We start from the raw sequence: 19657 nt of genomic DNA, 5'->3' as shown, positions 1-19657 counted from the left end.
GACCACAGAATATAAAAGAAAGCCAGGCATGGGGTAACATGCCTGTAGTCACAGCAATTTGGGAGGCTGAAGCAGGAGGATCCCTTGAGCTCAGGAGTTTAAGGCCAGGCTGAGTAACACAGTGAGATCCAATTTCTAATATAGATAAATAGATAAATAATAAAAATAGAAGAAAAACTTTATCCTATAAAGAAGTAGACTGTGGGCCAAACCTACTGACTTGCCTCTAATGAAGAAATGTGGTAAAAGTGATACCATGTGCCTTCCAACATTAAGTTAGAAAAGGCCCTCTACCTCACACTGCTTGCCCTTGGAACTTAGCCCCCATGTTGTGAGGAAGCTCAGGCCACAAAGACAGCCTAAGAGTTCCAATGAAGGTATTTGAGCTGCCCTTCCCAAATAAAGTTTCAGTCAATGGCCATCACGAACAACCAGACAGTTAGGGAACAAGCCTTCAGGGGATTCCAGTCCTCCAACCTCTGATTTATCCCAAGTGAAGCTCAGGGGAATGGAGACAAGCTGTCCTGGCCAAGGTTTTCCCCAGCCACAAATGGCTGAACTAAATAAATGTTATCAGCGACTCAACCACCGCAGCTCCTCACCAGCAATGGAACAAAGCTGGATGGAGAATGACTTTGACGAGCTGAGAGAAGAAGGCTTCAGAAGATCAAACTACTCTGAGCTAAAGGAAGAAGTTCGATGGCAAAGAAGTCTACACCTATTCAACCATCTTGGCTCCTGTAAGTTATTATTTCTTGATGTCTCTTTGTTTAAATAAAAATGGCAAAGAAGATAAAAACGTTGAAAAAAAATCAGATGAATGGCTAACTAGAATAACCAATGCAGGGAAGTCCTTAAAAGACCCGTTAGAGCTCAAAACCACAGCATGAGAACTATGTGACAAATGTGCAAGCCTCATTAGTTGATGCGATCAACTGGAAGAAAGGATATCAGCAATGGAAGATGAAATGAATGAAATGAAGTGAGAAGTTTAGAGAAAAAAAATAATAAGAAACAAACAAAGCCTCCAAGAAATACGGGACTATGTGAAAAGACCAAATCTACATCTGATTGGCATACCTGAAAGTGACGGGGAGAATGGAACCAAGTTGGAAAACATTCTGCAGGATATTATCCAGGAGAACTTCCCCAATCTAGCAAGGCTGGTCAACGTTCACATTCAGGAAATACAGAGAACACCACAAAGATACTCCTCGAGAAGAGCAACTCCAAGACACATAACTGTCAGATTCACCAAAGTTGAAATGAAGGAAAAAATGTTAAGGGCAGCCAGAGAGAAAGGTCAGGTTACCCACAAAGGGAAGCCCATCAGACTAACAGCTGATCTCTTGGCAGAAACTCTACAAGCCAGAAGAGACTGGTGACCAATATTCAACATCCTTAAACAAAAGAATTTTCAACCCAGAATTTCATATCCAGCAAAACTAAGCTTCATAAGTGAAGGAGAAATAAAATACTTTACAGACAAGCAAATGCTGAGAGATTTTGTCACCACCAGGCCTGCCCTAAAAGAGCTCCTGAAGGAAGCACTAAATATGGAAAGGAACAACCGATACCAGCCACTGCAAAAACACGCCAAATTCTAAAGACCATCAACGCTAGGAAGAAACTGCATCAACTAACGAGCAAAATAACCAGCTAACATCATAATGACAGGATCAAATTCACACATAACAATATTAACCTTAAATGTAAATGGGCTAAATGCTCCAATTAAAAGACACAGACTGGCAAACTGGATAAAGAGCCAAGACCCATCAGTGTGCTGTATTCAGGAAACCCATCTCACGTACAGAGACACACATAGGCTCAAAATAAAGGGATGGAGGAAGATCTACCAAGCAAATGGAAAACAAAAAAAGGCAGGGGTCACAATCGTAGTCTCAGATAAAACAGACATTAAACCAACGAAGCTCAAAAGAGACAAAGAAGGCCATTACATAATGGTAAAGGGATCAATTCAACGAGAAGAGCTAACTATCCTAAATATATATGCACCCAATACAGGAGCACCCAGATTCATAAAGCAAGTCCTTAATGACCTACAAAGAGACTTAGACTCCCACACAATAATAATGGGAGATTTTAACACCCCACTGTCAACATTAGACAGATCAATGAGACAGAAAGTTAACAAGGATATCCAGGAATTGAACTCAGCTCTGAACCAAGCAGACCTAATAGACATCTACAGAACTCTCCACCCCAAATCAACAGAATATACATTTTTTTCGGCACCGCACCTATTCAAAAATTGACCACATAGTTGGAAGTAAAGCACTCCTCAGCAAATGTAAAAGAACAGAAATTATAACCAACTGTCTCTCAGACCACAGTGCAATCAAACTAGAACTCAGGATTAAGAAACTCACTCAAAACCACTCAACTACATGGAAACTCAGCAACCTGCTCCTGAGTGACTACTGGGTACATAACGAAATGAAGGCAGAAATAAAGATGTTCTTTGAAACTGAGAACAAAGACACAACATACCAGAATCTCTGGGACACATTCAAAGCAGTGTGTAGAGGGAAATTTATAGCACTAAATGCCCACAAGAGAAAGCAGGAAAGAACCAAAATTGATACCCTAACATCACAATTAAAAGAACTAGAAAAGCAAGAGCAAACACATTCAAAAGCCAGCAGAAGGCAAGAAATAACTAAAATCAGAGCAGAACTGAAGGAAATAGAGACACAAAAACCCTTCAAAAAATTAACGAATCCAGGAGCTGGTTTTTTGAAAAGATCAGCAAAACTGATAGACCGCTAGCAACACTAATAAAGAAGAAAAGAGAGAAGAATCGAATAGACGCAATAAAAAATGATAAAGGGGATATCACCACCGATCCCACAGAAATACAAACTACCATCAGAGAATACTACAAACACCTCTACGCAAATAAACTAGAAAATCTAGAAGAAATGGATAAATTCCTCGACACATACACCCTCCCAAGACTAAACCAGGAAGAAGTTAAATCTCTGAATAGACCAATAACAGGCTCTGAAATTGTGGCAATAATCAATAGCTTACCAACCAAAAAGAGTCCAGGACCAGATGGATTCACAGCTGAATTCTACCAGAGGGACAAGGACGAGCTGGTACCATTCCTTCTGAAACTATTCCCATTGACAGAAAAAGAGGGAATCCTCCCTAACTCATTTTATGAGGCCAGCATCATCCTGATACCAAAGCCTGGCAGAGACACAACCAAAAAAGAGAATTTTAGACCAATATCCTTGATGAACATTGAGGCAAAAATCCTCAATAAAACACTGGCAAACCAAATCCAGCAGCACATCAGAAAGCTTATCCACCATGATCAAGTGGGCTTCATCCCTGGGATGCAAGGCTGGTTCAACATATGCAAATCAATAAATGTAATCCAGCATATAAACAGAACCAATGACAAAAACCACATGATTATCTCAATAGATGCAGAAAAGGCCTTTGGCAAAATTCAACAACCCTTCACGCTAAAAACTCTCAATAAATTAGGTATTGATGTGACATATCTCAAAATAATAACAGCTATCTATGACAAACCCACAGCCAATGTCATAATGAACGGGCAAAAACTGGAAGCATTCTCTTTGAAAACTGGCAAAAGACAGGGATGCCGTCTCTCACCACTCCTATTCAACATAGTGTTGGAAGTTCTGGCCAGGGCAATCAGGCAAGAGAAGGAAATAAAGGGCATTCAATTAGGAAAAGAGGAAGTCAAATTGTCCCTGTTTGCAGAAGACATGATTGTATATCTAGAATACCCCATCGTCTCAGCCCAAAATCTCCTTAAGCTGATAAGCAACTTCAGCAAAGTCTCAGGATACAAAATCAGTGTGCAAAAATCACAAGCATTCTTATACACCAATAACAGACAGAGAGCCAAATCATGAGTGAACTCCCATTCACAATTGCTTCAAAGAGAATAAAGTACCTAGGAATCCAACTTACAAGGGATGTGAAGGACCTCTTCAAGGAGAACTACAAACCACTGCTCAATGAAATAAAAGAGGATACAAACAAATGGAAGAACATTCCATGCTCATGGATAGGAAGAATCAATATCGTGAAAATGGCCATACTGCCCAAGGTAATTTATAGATTCAATGCCATCCCCATCAAGCTACCAATGACTTTCTTCACAGAATTGGAAAAAACTACTTTAAAGTTCATATGGAACAAAAAAAGAGCCCGCATCGCCAAGTCAATCCTAAGCCAAAAGAACAAAGCTGGAGGCATCACGCTACCTGACTTCAAACTATACTACAAGGCTACAGTAACCAAAACAGCATGGTACTGGTATCAAAACAGAGATATAGATCAATAGAACAGAACAGAGCCCTCAGAAATAATGCCGCATATCTACAACCATCTGATCTTTGACAAACCTGACAAAAACAAGCAATGGGGAAAAGATTCCCTATTTAATAAATGGTGCTGGGAAAACTGGCTAGCCATATGTAGAAAGCTGAAACTGGATCCCTTCCTTACACCTTATACAAAAATTAATTCAAGATGGATTAAAGACTTACATGTTAGACCTAAAACCATAAAAACCCTAGAAGAAAACCTAGGCAATACCATTCAGGACATAGGCATGGGCAAGGACTTCGTGTCGAAAACACCAAAAGCAATGGCAACAAAAGCCAAAATTGACAAATGGGATCTCATTAAACTAAAGAGCTTCTGCACAGCAAAAGAAACCACCATCAGAGTGAACAGGCAACCTACAGAATGGGAGAAAATTTTTGCAACCCACTCATCTGACAAAGGGCTAATATCCAGAATCTACAATGAACTCAAACAAATTTACAAGAAAAAAACAAACAACCCCATCAAAAAGTGGTCGAAGCCGTCTGGGATGTGAGGAGCACCTCTGCCCAGCCGCCCCGTCTGGTAAGTGAGGAGCGCCTCTGCCTGGCCGCTGTGCAACCTTCCAAGTGTGAAGTGACAGCCTTTCTGCAGGTGTACCCAACAGCTCCGAAGAAACAGCGACCATCGAGAATGGGCCATGATGACGATGGCGGTTTTGTCGAAAAGAAAAGGGGGAAATGTGGGGAAAAGAAAGAGAGATCAGATTGTTACTGTGTCTGTGTAGAAAGAAGTAGACATAGGAGACTCCATTTTGTTCCGTACTAAGAAAAATTCTTCTGCCTTGGGATGCTGTTAATCTATAACCCGGTGCTCTCTGAAACATGTGCTGTGTCAACTCAGGGTTAAATGGATTAAGGGCTGTGCAAGATGTGCTTTGTTAAATAGATGCTTGAAGGCAGCATGCTCATTAAGAGTCATCACCACTCCCTAATCTCAAGTACCAGGGACACAAACAATGTGGAAGGCTGCAGGGACCTCTGCCTAGGAAAGCCAGAGACCTTCGTTCACATGTTTATCTGCTGACCTTCTCTCCACTCTTATCCTATGACCCTGCCACATCCCCCTCTCCAAGAAACACCCAAGAATGATCAATAAATACTAAGGGAAAAAAAAAAAAGTAGGCAAAGGATGTGAACAGACACTTCTCAAAAGAAGACATTTATGCAGCCAACAGACACATGAAAAAATGCTCATCATCACTGGCCATCAGAGAAATGCAAATCAAAACCACAATGAGATACCATCTCACACCAGTTAGAATGGCCATCATTAAAAAGTCAGGAAACAACAGGTGCTGGAGAGGACGTGGAGAAATAGGAACACTTTTACACTGTTGGTGGGACTGTAAACTAGTTCAACCACTGTGGAAGTCAGTGTTGCGATCCCTCAGGGATCTGGAACTAGAAATACCACTTGACCCAGCCATCCCATTACTGGGTATATACCCAAAGGATTATAAATCATGCTGCTATAAAGACACATGCACACGTATGTTTATTGCGGCACTATTCACAATAGGAAAGACTTGGAACCAACCCAAATGTCCAACAACGATAGACTGGATTAAGAAAACGTGGCACATATACACCATGGAATATTATGCAGCTGTAAAAAATAATGAGTTCATGTCCTTTATAGGGACATGGATGAAACTGGAAACCATAATTCTCAGCAAACTATCGCAAGGACAAAAAACCAAACACCTCATGTTCTCACTCATAGGTGGGAATTGAACAATGAGAACACATGGACACAGGAAGCGGAACATCACACACTGGGGACTGTTGTGGGGTGGGGGGAGTGGGGAGGGATAGCATTAGGAGATATATCTAATGCTAAATGACGAGTTAATGGGTGCAGCACACCAACATGGCACATTTATACATATGTAACAAACCTGCACGTTGTGCACATGTACCCTAAAACTTAAAATATAATAATAAAAGAAATAATAACTTACACAGTAGAAATTAATGTCCCTTAAAGTAGGAATTAATAAATGCTGAATTTAATTTATTAACAACAAACAATGCTAATGAGAAGCAGCAGACAATTAGGAGAAAAGCATAAGAACTACTGAAGAGAAAGTTTTTCTAAAATTTTCTTCAATTACAAAGTCTGATAAAGCAAAAGAGCCTTTTTAGAATTTGTTCCTCAAGTTATGGGATAAAGATGGTGAGGATGAAAGGAAATATATGATTTGGAGTTGTGAAAGGAAAAAATCTTGGGACCCCAAAATCACTAAGGAAAACTCCAGCTGGAAACTGCTCTGGGTAAACCTGCCTCCCATTCTATTCCAAGTCACCTCTCTGCTCACTGAGATAAATGCATACCTGACTTGACTCCTTTGGAAAGGCTAATCAGAAACTCAGAAGAATGTATTCCTTTGTGTATAACCTAGCTGGGACCTGGAAGCTCCCTCCCCACTTTGAGTCTTCCTGCCTTTGCTTCAAGTTGTCCCACCTTTCTAGACAGAACCAATGTACTTCTTACATATATTGATTGATGTCTCATGTCTCCCTAAAATGTATAAAACCAAGTTGTGCCCTGACCACCTTGTCCACATGTCATCAGGACTTCCTGAGGCTGTGTCATGGGCATGTCCTCAAGCTTGGCAAAATAAACTTTCTAAATTAACCGAGACCTGTCTCAGATCTTCTGGGTTACAAAGTATAAATGGTGAAAAAAACTAGCAATATTTGATCTTCTGTCCAAAATCAGATGTTTGACCTGATTTCAATTCATTGAAATTCTAAGAGACAAGCAGCTTTGAGTATTTATTAATCAATCTAGTATTCGATGTTTATGTTCATTTCTTTAATGAGGAAATAAAGAGAATATCATGGAACTATTTTTAACCTTCTCAGTAGTACAACAAATGTGTCCTTTGAATGTTAAGAAATTAAGTACAATTTCCCCTTTACCTTACTTTGAGCCCGTTTGTATGAAGAAGGTGAGACCATCTCATCTTTATTTTGCAACAAAATCCTTCTCCATATCATACAAATTGAGCAAGACATGTTAGTGAACAAGGATAGACATAGACCAGCATATTAGAATTGAGAATCCAAAATTAAATCTGTATGTTTGTGTTCAATTGATTTTCAACAAGAGTTAAAAAACAAATGAGAATAGTATTTCCAACAAATGGTATCATCTCACCAAATGCCATATCTAAACATTTATTCAAAATAGAATAGCTAAATGTAAGAGCTAAAACTATAAAATTCTTAGATGAAGACAGAGGCATAAATCTTTGTGACTGCATTTGCCAGTGGTTTCTTAGACATAACACCAAAAGGAAAAATAGATTAACTGGACTTGATCAAAATTTGGAACTTGAACAGGAACCATCAGGAAAGCAAAGAGGAAGGCCATTGAGTAGAAGTAAATATTTGAAAATCATGCATCTGATAAGGGACTTACACCTAGGATATAAAAACAACTCTTAAAATTTAGAAATAAAAAAAAACAATTTGAAAATGGGCAAAGGATTTGAATAGATATTTCTCCAAAGAAGATATACAAATGGTTCATAAGCACATAAAAAGATGCTTAAAGTCATTAGTCATTAGAAGAATGCAAATCAAAACCACAATAAAGTACCACATAGCACTACTAGAATGAAATCTTTTCTCAATCAAAAATATGGAAAATTTTGGCAAGGCTATGAAGACATTAGAACACCTTCACGATGCTGAGAAGAATGTAAAATGGTGCAGCCACTTTGGAAAACAGACTGGGAGCTCCTCAAAGAGTTAACACATGACCCAGCAATTCCACTCATAAGTATAACCCCAACAGAAATGAAAACATATGCAAACACAAGTACTTTTACATAAAAGTTCACAGCAGCTTTGTTAATAACAGTCCAAACTGGAAACAACCCGATGGTCCTTCAACTGATGAATGGATAAATAAAATGATTGGTATATTCACACAATGGAATATTACTCAGCAATAAGAAGAAATTAAGTACTGATACCTGCTACCACACAGAAAACCCTTAAAATGTTATGCTAAGTTAAAAAAAAAAGTCACAAAAGACCACATAATGTGTACTTCCACTGATAGAAAACATCCAGAATGGACAAATCTATACAATCAAAGGAGACTGGTGGTTCCCTGGAGCTGAGTAAAAAGGGGGAAACTGGTCGATGATAGCTTAGGGATGCAGAGTTTCTTTTCAGGGTCATAAAAATGTTCTAAAATTGATGGTGGCGATGGTTACACAACTGTGTGAATATACTAAGAAACTGTGAATTGTACACTTTACATGGATGAACTGTATGGTAGGTGAATTATATCTTAATAAAGTTGTTTTCAAAAATCAAATGGCAGGATTTTGATAAATTTCTTACTTCTCTACTTTGGATGATATACTATACATGATCTGTATATTTCTGTTTTACAATATATTTAAAAGAAATAAAATAGGAAGGAAATGCCTAACATTTCAAGTAGTTTGTAAACTAATCTAAAACATTTGTATTTTGAAGATCAGTATGACAGTCTTTCCTGTACAAGTTATCCTGAAATGCATGAAATATACAGAGATTCTGTACGCATTCACAAAAGTAAAGATAAGAAATAAGACAATTTTCTGAAATAAACATTATCCTCGATTTAATCTCGTGTGCCTCACCATGGCAATAGAGAAAAATCACTAAAAAATACTGTTTCACAGAAAAAAGTCTCACAACTTTTGTGAGAAATGATGTCTAATTCTCAACTTTTCCTGAAGGTAAATATTATAAGGAAAATATGTACATACTTAAGAGGAAAAAATAACAGAATAAAAGTCAAGAGGTTAAGAAATAAGTACATTATAGTGATAATAAAATTAATTATAATGAAAATAAAAAAGAAAGCTGTTTACTGAAATTAGTATACTAAAACACTTGATATTATTTAACCAGCTATAGACTGTTGACATGTTACATTTTATACATACTTGACTTCTGATTTGACCTGATTTCCTCTTTGAGTCCTGTGTTTCATCTAAATTAACATAACATCGTGTAGCCTCTAGTGAAGGCTCTGATATAGGTTGTTTTTTTACAGTATCAGCCAGTTCTTGTTGAAGTTGTCTCACAATTTCCTGTAAAGATATTTTTGTTATTGATTTTATGTCACATTATTATTAAATGATGGTCATAGAATTTAACTCTAACATATATACTTTGAAAAATATTACCACATACATTGATTTACCTACCTTTCCTCATGTGTAATGAACATTCCTGTTCAATACTGAATTCAGTTAAGGACAGAAAAGGTGTTATTTTCTTGCCAAATCAGTATTCTGTACCTTAGACAACAGATACAGCCCATTATACCTGCATCACCTAAGTTTGCAATGCTTAATCATCTACTGAAGTCTCAGAAAGAAATGGGTATGTGAGTGAGACTAGCGGTGGTAAATTCTATACTCTGAAATGTTTTCTCTCTTCTTTATTAGAAGTTCAAATCAACTTCACAATTCCTCATTTATTCAATTGCCTGCTCAAATCCTTCCAACAGATTGCTGTATAGAAATAAAACTAAAATTTCAATGGCCTTTGAGGCCCTTGATAATCTTGCCTCCACCTCCCTGATCTCAGCTCCTACACTCTCTCCCCTACTCACTCCATTCCCACTATACGTGAATCCTGTCACCCCTCGTTAGTTTGAACATGGGGACCCAATGCCAAACAAAGAAATCTCAGATTGCTACAATTATCTTTGTACTGGACAAAGTTATATCCAAATGAAATTAGTCATTGAGTCTTGAAATAAAAATTATGCACAAACTACTTGTAAAAACATTCAAAATAAATTACAAATGCCAGTGGTAACAGTAAATCAAATATGGTTTTACTGATATTCACATCTGTCCCAAATTATATTTAATTAAAAGTGGGTCCCATCAAAGAGTTGAGAGGTCATGACAATAATTTGAGATTGAAATAGTTTCAGATTTAAGTCAAACTGACATGAATAAAAATAAAATTACACTAACTTCAATATATAAGAAGCTCCTGAGGGAAAGTCTTATGAGATACAGCAGTACGCTTCAGTTCACCTGGGAAATCTGGACCTAACTGTCGAAATCACCCACTAAATTGAATCTTAATTTCAAAATATTCATTTCAGGTATGAGCATTTCCATTTATCTGTTTCATCATGGTCTCAAAATGTGGCCACACAGACATTAAAATTATTATTTCAGGCCCGTTGCGGTGGCTTACGCCTGTAATCCCAGCACTTTGGGAGGCCCAGGTGGGTGGATCACCTGAGGTCAGGAGTTCGAGACCAGCCTGGCCAACATGGCAAAACCCCATCTCTACTAAAAATAGAAAAATTAGCCGGGAATGGTGGAATGCGCCTGTAATCCCAGCTACTCGGTAGGCTGAGGCAGGAGAATCGCTTGAACCCGGGAAGCGGAGGTTGCAGTGAGCCAAGATCATGCCACGGCACTCCAGCCTGGGCAACAGAATGAGACTCTGTCTCAAATTTTAAAAAAAGGTATTACTTCAGCAGTGTAAGACTGCATTATTGAAGTTAGTCTCTATCTATTAACAACTTGTAACTTAACCTCTCAATGTTTCATAGGTGACATTATTTCTTTACTCAAAGTAAAGCATCTTTCCAGTCTAACTTTTTTTGCTGGTATGCTTCTAGGCTGATAAAGCAAAAATGTTTATAATACATATATTTTTATATTCAATGAGACTCATCACTTAGCAAAAACCAAATATTACTTTACATTTTCTTTCAAGAAGTTTGAAAAATATTTTCTTTCTCAATACTTACATTTCTTTCTGCTTTCTCTTTTTCATATTTGTACAATCTTTTTTCTATGAAATTGCATTTATTGATTAAGTTGTTTTTCTGCTCTAGTAGAAGACTTTGCTCTTGAGCTTGATCTTTCAAAATAGCATTAAATTGCTCTTGGATATTAATTATCTCTTCTTTATTGTCAGCTTTCTTGTGAGCCTCATCCAGTTCCTGTCGAAGTAACAGATTTTCGTTTTGTATTTGAGATAATCTCTCCTCTAGAGATTCTTGCTTTTGAATGTATTTACTCACTTTGCCTTCTTCATTCTGAAACATTTGTTCAATTTCTTTCCTCTGACGTTGTGATTGGGTTAGTTCTCTTTGGACATCTTCTAAAACCAATGTCTTTTCCCTTAGAGCATCTTTTGTCTGGTGCAACTTCATTTTGAGGCTTCTGATTTTATTTTCAGCATTAGAAAGTTTTTCAGAAAGCAGCTCATTCTTATCTTTTAGGTTACTCATATCAAAATTCATTTTTTCCTTTAAATGAAACCACGCTTGTCTTGTTCTCTGGAAATCAAGTTCTACATCTCTTTTTGATGCCTGACTTTGATCATAGTCTTGTATAGCAGCGACCAGTCTACAACGGTATGATTCAGTTTCTCTTTCCAGTCTCTCATGATATGATTCAGTTTCTCTTTCCAGGCTCTCCTGGTTTTGGTTTTTATCCTCCAATTTAAAACTGAGCATTTTATTCTCAGCTTTCAAAACTTCAGGCTGTATACTGTCCTGGAATATCATTGTTGCAAATGTTTCCTCTTTCAGCTTCAAAGTATTTTGAAGGAAATCATTCTTTTCTTTCACAATTTTAATCTCCTCAAGATAATTATTTTCCTTTTGCTGGTTCCGATTTTTCTCTGTGTCTATTTCCAGTCTTAGCCTGGCAATTTCTTCCTGCAACATGCAATTTTTATGCAACAGATCTTTTTCCTTCTTATGCTCATGAGAAATCTAAATAAACAAAGGAAACTTTTAGCTAGCATTCAATACAATGACATCTCATTTCTTTCTCTGAAATTAAAGAATATCCTGCACATTTATACAATGAAAGCATTGCCATGAATGAATATCTAACTGGGAAAAAAAAAGTTGAATTAAAACTTCAAACCTCATAGGCATAAATTCTCCAAAGGTCAAAGATTTATTTAAAGACAATGAATCCATAAAAGTAAAAGAGAAACCACTAGAGAATGTATAAGGTTCCCAAAAATGGAAAAACCTTTCTCAGAACAACAACAAACACAAAGGCATAAAATAAAAGATTAAAAAAGTTTGCTACATTAAATATTGGGTTTACACTCCAATATCTAACCTATATACCACCATATACTAAGAGCCTTAGCTCTGCATATATTTGGACAGATGAAATTTCCCAATGTCGTTTAAGCTCCTTTTTCCTGAGAATATTCTACAGATATACTATTTTTGTACCATTTTTATAGTCAGTTCTAAGAATGACATACATGCATAAATGCTAAATATAAGCATCTCACTAAGCACTTCTATATATATCACTGAACTCAATTATCACAATTCTGCAAAGCAGTGGTCAAAAAACAAGCAAGCGGCAGAATTTTCCCCAGGTTTTCTAACTCTACTTCGAGTGTGCCTCCACCGAATCACATTTCTTTCTTTAGTGTAAATAAATACAAAAAGAAGCTTTTTTATTTCAAAACACCAATAGTAAATAAGATAAAATTATAGAGCTTTGCTTAGAGAGTCATAAAATCATTTGCCATTGCAATAACTTCTATTTCCTCTTTATAATGTTTGAAAGAGTAATAAATGTGAAATGGGGGAATATACTGAACTATTTTACTAGGAACAAAATACATATTAGTAAATTATCACTAGTTTATATTGTGGCATACCATTGTGTTCAAACTCTTTGTACTCAAATTAGACACTATTGGAGCAGACTGTTAATCTTCTCAAAAGTAAAAAGAAGAACATCCAAAATATGGTCTCTGAACTGCCTATACATTTTCTTCTTACCAATCAGTGGAAGTAATAAACTAACCCCTCCATTAATATAAAAATAAGATTAAATGACTTTCAACAACTAGAACACGTTTTGTTAGTAGCAAGGGTTTTGACATTATAGAAAGATCATTAATTCCTATGGAAAGTATCAAATGCTTCTGCTTTTCATGAGGCCAATATGAATATCACTACTTGACTATTGCAGACAAATGGCATTAAATTAAGAACATCATTTTATTCAGTGGGCCAAAGGCCAGAACCACCACCACCACCTCATAAAAGAAAAGACAAAAATTGTCTTCTTCCTTCTTTACAACTTGGATTTTAAATGGCCAGATTTAGAGGATGTGACATTGTGGGGCTTCAGGAACAGAAGGAAGCTTCACCCTTTGTGCACTAAGCTATTCTTTTCCCCACTGCCTTTTATCTTTCTTTTTTATCTGTCTAGAACTCAGCTTTCTACTTTAAAGTCATATACTAAATTTTTGGCTGAGGATTTATGCTACTTATATAAAAATATCATATATGCCATAACTCACCATACTCTATCAAACAATAGAATGTAGAGGTCTGACTCAACAGAAACATTTGAGAGTTATTAAAAATATGTGAAAGAGGCCGGGCGCAGTGGCTCACGCCTGTAATCCCAGCACTTTGGGAGGCCGAGGCGGGTGGATCACGAGGTCAGGAGTTCAAGACCAGCCTGGCTAACATGGTGAAACCCCATCTCTACTAAAAATATAAAAATTAGCCGGGCGTGGTGGCATGTGCCTGTAATCCCAGCTACTTGGGAGGCTGAGGCAGGAGAATCGCTTGAACCCGGGAGGCAGAGTTGCAGTGAGCCGAGATCGTGCCACTGCACTCCAGCCTGGGTGACAGATCCAGACTCCATCTCAAAAACAAACAAACAAAACAAAACAAAACAAACAAACAGAAAAAAACATAGTGGTCTACTTTCATTCTTCTGCATATAGATACCCAGTTTTCCCAGCACCATTTATTGAAGAGACTGTCTTTTCCCCCAGTATATGTTCTTGGTGCCTTTTTCAAATATATGTTCACTGTAGGTATGTGGCTTTCTTTCTGGGTTCTCTATTCTGTTGCATTTGTCTGCTTTTATGACAATACCATGTGTCTGCTTTTATGACAGTACCATGATGTTTTGATTACTATAGCTTTGTAGTATAATTTAAAAAGTCAGGTAATGTGATTTCTCCAGATTTCTTATTTTTGCATAGGATAGCTTTGGCTACTCTGGGTCTTTTGTGGTTCCATATAAATTTTAGGACAGTTTTTTTCTATTTCTATGAGGAATGCAATTGATATTTTGATGAGAATTCCATTGCATCTGTAGATTCTTTGAGGTAGTATGAAACTTTTAACAATATTGATTCTTCCAATTCATGAACACAGAATATTTTCCATTTTTTGGTTTTCTATTCCATTTATTTACCAATGTTTTATAGTTTTCATTGTAGAGACATTTCACTTCTTGGGTTAAGTTGGTTCCTAGGTATTTAATTTTACATGTAGCTGTTGTAAATAAGATTACTTTCTTATTTCTTTTTCACATTGTTCACTGTTGGCATCTAGAAATGCTACCAATTTTTGTATGTTAATCTTGTATCCTGCAACTTTACTGAATTCATTTATCAGTTCTAATAGTTTACTTGTGGAGTCTTTACGTTTTGTCACATATAAGATCATCTCATCTATAAACAAGGATAATTTGACTTTCTCCTTTCCAATTGGATGTCCCTTATATCTTTCTCTTGTCTGATTGTGCTGGCTAGAACTTCCAGTACTATTTTGAATAACAGTGATGACAGTGAGCATTCTTGTTGGTTCCACATCTTAAAGGAAACCCAAATTTGGGTTCCCCATTCAGTATGATACTAGCTGTGGGTCTGTCATACGTGGCTTTTATTGTTGAGGTATGCTCCTTCCATATCCAGTTGAGGGTTTTATCATGAAGGGATGTTGAATTTTATCAAATGCTTTTTTGGCATCAATTAAAACTATCATATGGTTTTTATTCTTCATTCTGTTGATATGATGTATCATGCTGATTGATTTGCATATGTTGAACCATCCTTGCATCTCAGGGATGAATCCCACTTGGTTGTGATAAATGATCTTTCTAATATATTGTTGAATTCAGTTTGCAAATATTCCATTGAGGATTTTTGCACTTTAATTATGTCATGCCACTCTCTCATGGCCTGTAAGGAGGTTTCCACTGAAAAATCAGATTCCAGATGCATTGCAGCTCCACTGGCTGTTGTTTCTTTTCTCTTCCTGCTTTTAGAATCTAGAATCCTTTCTTTATCCTTGACCTTTGGCAGTTTGATCAATAAATGCTCTGAGGTAGTCTTCTTTGGGTTAAATCTGCTTGGTGTTCTATGACCTTCTTGTACTTGGATATTAATATCTTTCTCCAGGTTTAAGAAGTTCTCTGTTATTATCCCTTTGAAAAAAACTTTCTTTTTTTTTTTTTTTTTTTGAGATGGAGTCTCACTCTGTTGCCCAGACTGGATTGCAGTGGTGTGATCTCAGCTCACTGCAATCTCCACCTCCCAGATTCAAGTGATTCTTATACCTCAGCCTCCCAAGTAGCTGAGACTACAGGCATGTGTCACCACACCTGGCTAATTTTTGTATTTTTCATAGAGACATGGCTTCACCATGTTGGCCAGGCTGGTCTCAAACTCTTGACCTCAGGTGATCCATCTTCCTTGGCCTGCAAAAGTGCCAGGATGACAGGCTTAAGCCACCACATCCAGCCTATATTTCTTGAAAAAGATGAAATTCAGTTTTTATAAGACTGGCTGTAATAAAGATGAACATTAGTGGTTTATTAGGGATATGGGCAGATCTGTCAAATTGCCACATCTCTGACAGCTGCTGTGTGAGGCTCATGAGTAGTGACCACTGAGTGGCCAGGACAGCATAAGGTGCTGCAGGAACAGGTGCTTCCTCACTGGTCACTGTATCTTGAAAACCCATGGCCCATGTCCCAAGGCACGGAAAGAGTTGGGGGGAGCCTCAGCCCATAGCCACCATCACCTCAGGCCACGAGAAGTATTGCTAGACTACTGTCTATGTTCTCTTAAGGCCCAAGGTCTCTAAAGTCAGCTTGTCATAAATGCTGCCTGGCCTGGGACTCACCCTTCAAGGCTGTGGGCTCCTCTCTAGACCACAGCATGTCCAAAAATGCCATCCAAGAGTCAAGTCTTAGAATCAGGGACCTTCGAGAGCCCACTTCGTGCTCTACTCCCCACTCCCATGGCCGTGCTGGTGCCTAAGGTGCAAGACAAAGTCCCCTTTATTTTTCCTTCTGCTTTTCTTAAGTAGAAAATATTTTGCCCTATAGCCACCACAGCTGGTTTTATGCTGACTCTCACCTCAGGCCAGCAAGTCACAGAGCCTCACCCAAGGCCTTCGATGTAGTACCTGGGTGTCACCGTTGTTTATTAATGGCTTAAGGGCCCTTCAGTCAGCAGGTGAGGAATACTGCCAGTCCAGGACTGGGTCCTTTCCTTCAAGGCAGCGGGTTCCCTTCTGGCCCAGGGTGTGTCTAGAAATGTCATCAGAGACCCAGGGCCTGGAATGGGGGCCGCCCAACTCTGACCAGTGTCCTGTCTTGCTGCTGTGGCTCAGCTGGTATCTTAGCTGTAAAACAAAGTGCTCCCCACTCTTTCCTCTCCTCTCCTCAAGCTGAAGGAAGGGGCCTTTATCGGAGCTGTGAGCTGTGCAGCCTGAGGTTAGGGGAGGGTTGATACCAACACTCCCTTGGCTACCCCAGCTGGTATCTCAATATGGCATATCTTCCCCAGCCAGCTTGTTGTCTCTTGGCCTAGTTCAGCACTAGGACTCATCTGTGAGTTGCAGTCCTTATGGCCTAGACTGTCTTTTGACATTACTTGGAGACACAGAGTGCTGTAGCCCTCGGTGGCAAGGTTTACAGGCACTCAAGTTCAGACCACTGGGACTGGTGATTTCCCTCTGGCTAGGGCTGGTTTAAATGCTCCCTCCATGGGTGGACATCAGCTGAGTTTGGTCTAATTTTCCTTTTTGCTCTAACAGAACAGCACTGAGTTCACAGCCTCACACTTGCTGTGTTCTCCCTCCCCCAGCACTCAGAGACACTCCACACTATGTCAGGCTGGTAGGGATGGGGGAGGGGTGATGTCAGCCATTCAGGACTTTAAAAAATCTCTTCAGTGCCTCTTTCAGTGACATTAAGTTAAAACTAGGTACTGTGAGTGTTCACCTTACTTTTGGTTCTTATGAAGTTGTTTTTTCCTGTGTAGACAGTTGTTAACTTGGTGTCCTTGTGGTGGTGGGGAACAGTGGAATTTCTATTCCTCCATCTTCTTCCCTGAATTTATTTAAGAGGATTTTACCTTGAAATTTATTTTCTCACTGAATGGATAAAATTAAGAACCTCCTTTATATAACCAGAAATTTTAACTAATGAAGAGATTAAATATAATGTATTTATTTATTTTCTTTCTTTATTCTCAGAAACATCTAAAACGGCTATCAAGATTATATGAAAGAGTAGGATAAATTAGTTAAGTCACGGATATGCCAAACACTAAGTTAGAAAACTTAAACAAGAAGCAAGAGTCAAAAATTAAGAATTCATAGTAAATCTGATAAGGCCTAAAACAGATTTCACTGTGCATTATTTATAAACAAGGTTTTACTAGATCAAATATATGATATAACTTTGCTAAATTCAAAGATGTGAGGATATAAATTTCCTTTTTAAAAACTGATACATAATAGATGTGCGTATTTTTGAAGTAAATGTGATAATTTGATACATTCATATAATCAAATCAGGGTAACTGGGGTACCCCTCACCTTAGTTATCCTTTCTTTCAAATGTATAGTAGATTAATGTTAACTATAGTCACGCTTATATTTTCTTTCAGTTCTTCATAAAAATCAGCTATAAGACATTCAGAGGAATCTCAGCGATTTTTTTATTACCTGTCTTTCTTTTCTTAATTTGCATTTAAAATAAGTTCTATCATATTTTATAATGTAAAGAGGTCCTGCGCTCATTAAATCCCACAGTTTCTGATGTGTTTTTACAATAATCTGACTCAACTTGACTCTGTTATTCAATCTTTACATTTATCTTGCCTCTCTTTAATAAATTCTTTCCCTTCATTCCCCTCTTCAGCTTCACATTTGTTAAGCTGCTGTTGTGGGTTGCTTTCTAATTCTTTAGTATAAGTTGTTTCTATTCTGTTTCTCAAAAAGCTAAGGACGAATGATTGTATAAATTCAGCTCCTTCCAAGAAACAGAGAAAAAAAGAATAAATCTTGTAGGGCAATGATAAATGAATAAAAGTCTCACATAGCTACTACGTAGAAAGCTACACTAAGTATGCTGGCAGTAAAGACACACATGGATTGAAAGAAGAGACGTTGTAGAGAATGTGTTCTAGGAGGAAAAACAAAGGCTGGGATAAATCATTTTTAAAAGATTGGGGAGGAGGGAGAAAGAAAGAAACAAACAAACAAAAAGACATAACCTGACCAGCCAATCAAGTATGAGCTTGAAAGAAAGCCAAGGAATAAAGCCAAAGCCAAGGAAAAGAAGAAAAACATCACATACAGTAAGGTACATGGAGAAATACAGATGTAGAGACTTTGGGTCATAGTATATTTCCAATAATACTGAGTAGTATTTATAACTAGCTTTTGGTAAACATTTCTGTGACATAGAATTGAATTGTATACTGTAAAACGAGACATTCAATTAGTTAAATATGGTCATCTACCACTACCTAAAAGCTGGAACATTACTACCTCAGAGAGAGAAAAACTGAAAAAGAAATATTCCATCAACTTTCTACTTGGAAGAAAAATACTAATCAGAATTCTAAGCAGTAATATATGGATTGAAAACATATATTTAGTAGAACATGGGTTGGGGCTTTTAAATGTTTAAATATTTTAAATCTAAAATTTTAATTTATGCTTATAGTTGGAAGACACTAGAAAATATATTAACACTTTAACCCTCTTTCCTATTGATGATCTATTTCTAATTTATTTTCCTCTTATTTATGACACTTTTTTTCAATGTAACTCATCTGAATTTATACATCCTAAATATTAAAAAGGAATATAAATTTAGGCTATATCTTATAAATGAATGGATTTATTCATTAGATATGTTAGGCATATTATATAATTGCTAACATTCCATTATATAGAAATGCATTTGTCTGTTCATTCGTAGTACTCCAGGATACAAAAAAAAAATTCCCTAACCTCCAGTAGCTCATAGTAATAAAGGATTTTTTAAATGATTGCTAAATAAATACAAAAACTTCTGAAATCCAAAATATCAGCATGTGATGTAAGGATTTAGTTTGGATATTTTTAAGAACTGCAATACAAATAATTCTGAAATTACGTCCCACCATAT

General features: G+C 37.3%; 1 protein-coding gene across 8 annotated transcripts in view; it reads right to left on the bottom strand.

The window, feature by feature from the left end:
• Positions 1–19657, bottom strand: part of LOC129457764 (coiled-coil domain-containing protein 144A-like) — an 86445-nt gene that overhangs the window by 26313 nt on the left and 40475 nt on the right. For 6 of the 8 annotated variants that reach the window (XM_063612754.1, XM_063612753.1, XM_063612748.1 and 3 more), the window contains 2 exons: positions 11197–12171; positions 9356–9502 (listed from right to left, as the gene is read on the bottom strand). In XM_063612754.1, coding sequence (XP_063468824.1) covers positions 9356–9502; positions 11197–12171 — 1122 coding nt within the window. The remainder of the gene's footprint in view (positions 1–9355; positions 9503–11196; positions 12172–19657) is intronic. The other 2 variants (XM_063612750.1, XM_063612755.1) reach the window with 2 other exon arrangements.

Source organism: Symphalangus syndactylus, chromosome 11 (genome assembly GCF_028878055.3).
Source record: "Symphalangus syndactylus isolate Jambi chromosome 11, NHGRI_mSymSyn1-v2.1_pri, whole genome shotgun sequence".
NCBI lineage: Eukaryota > Metazoa > Chordata > Mammalia > Primates > Hylobatidae > Symphalangus > Symphalangus syndactylus.
Note: the sequence above shows the minus strand (reverse complement) of the source record. Positions and strands in the feature narration are given on the sequence as shown.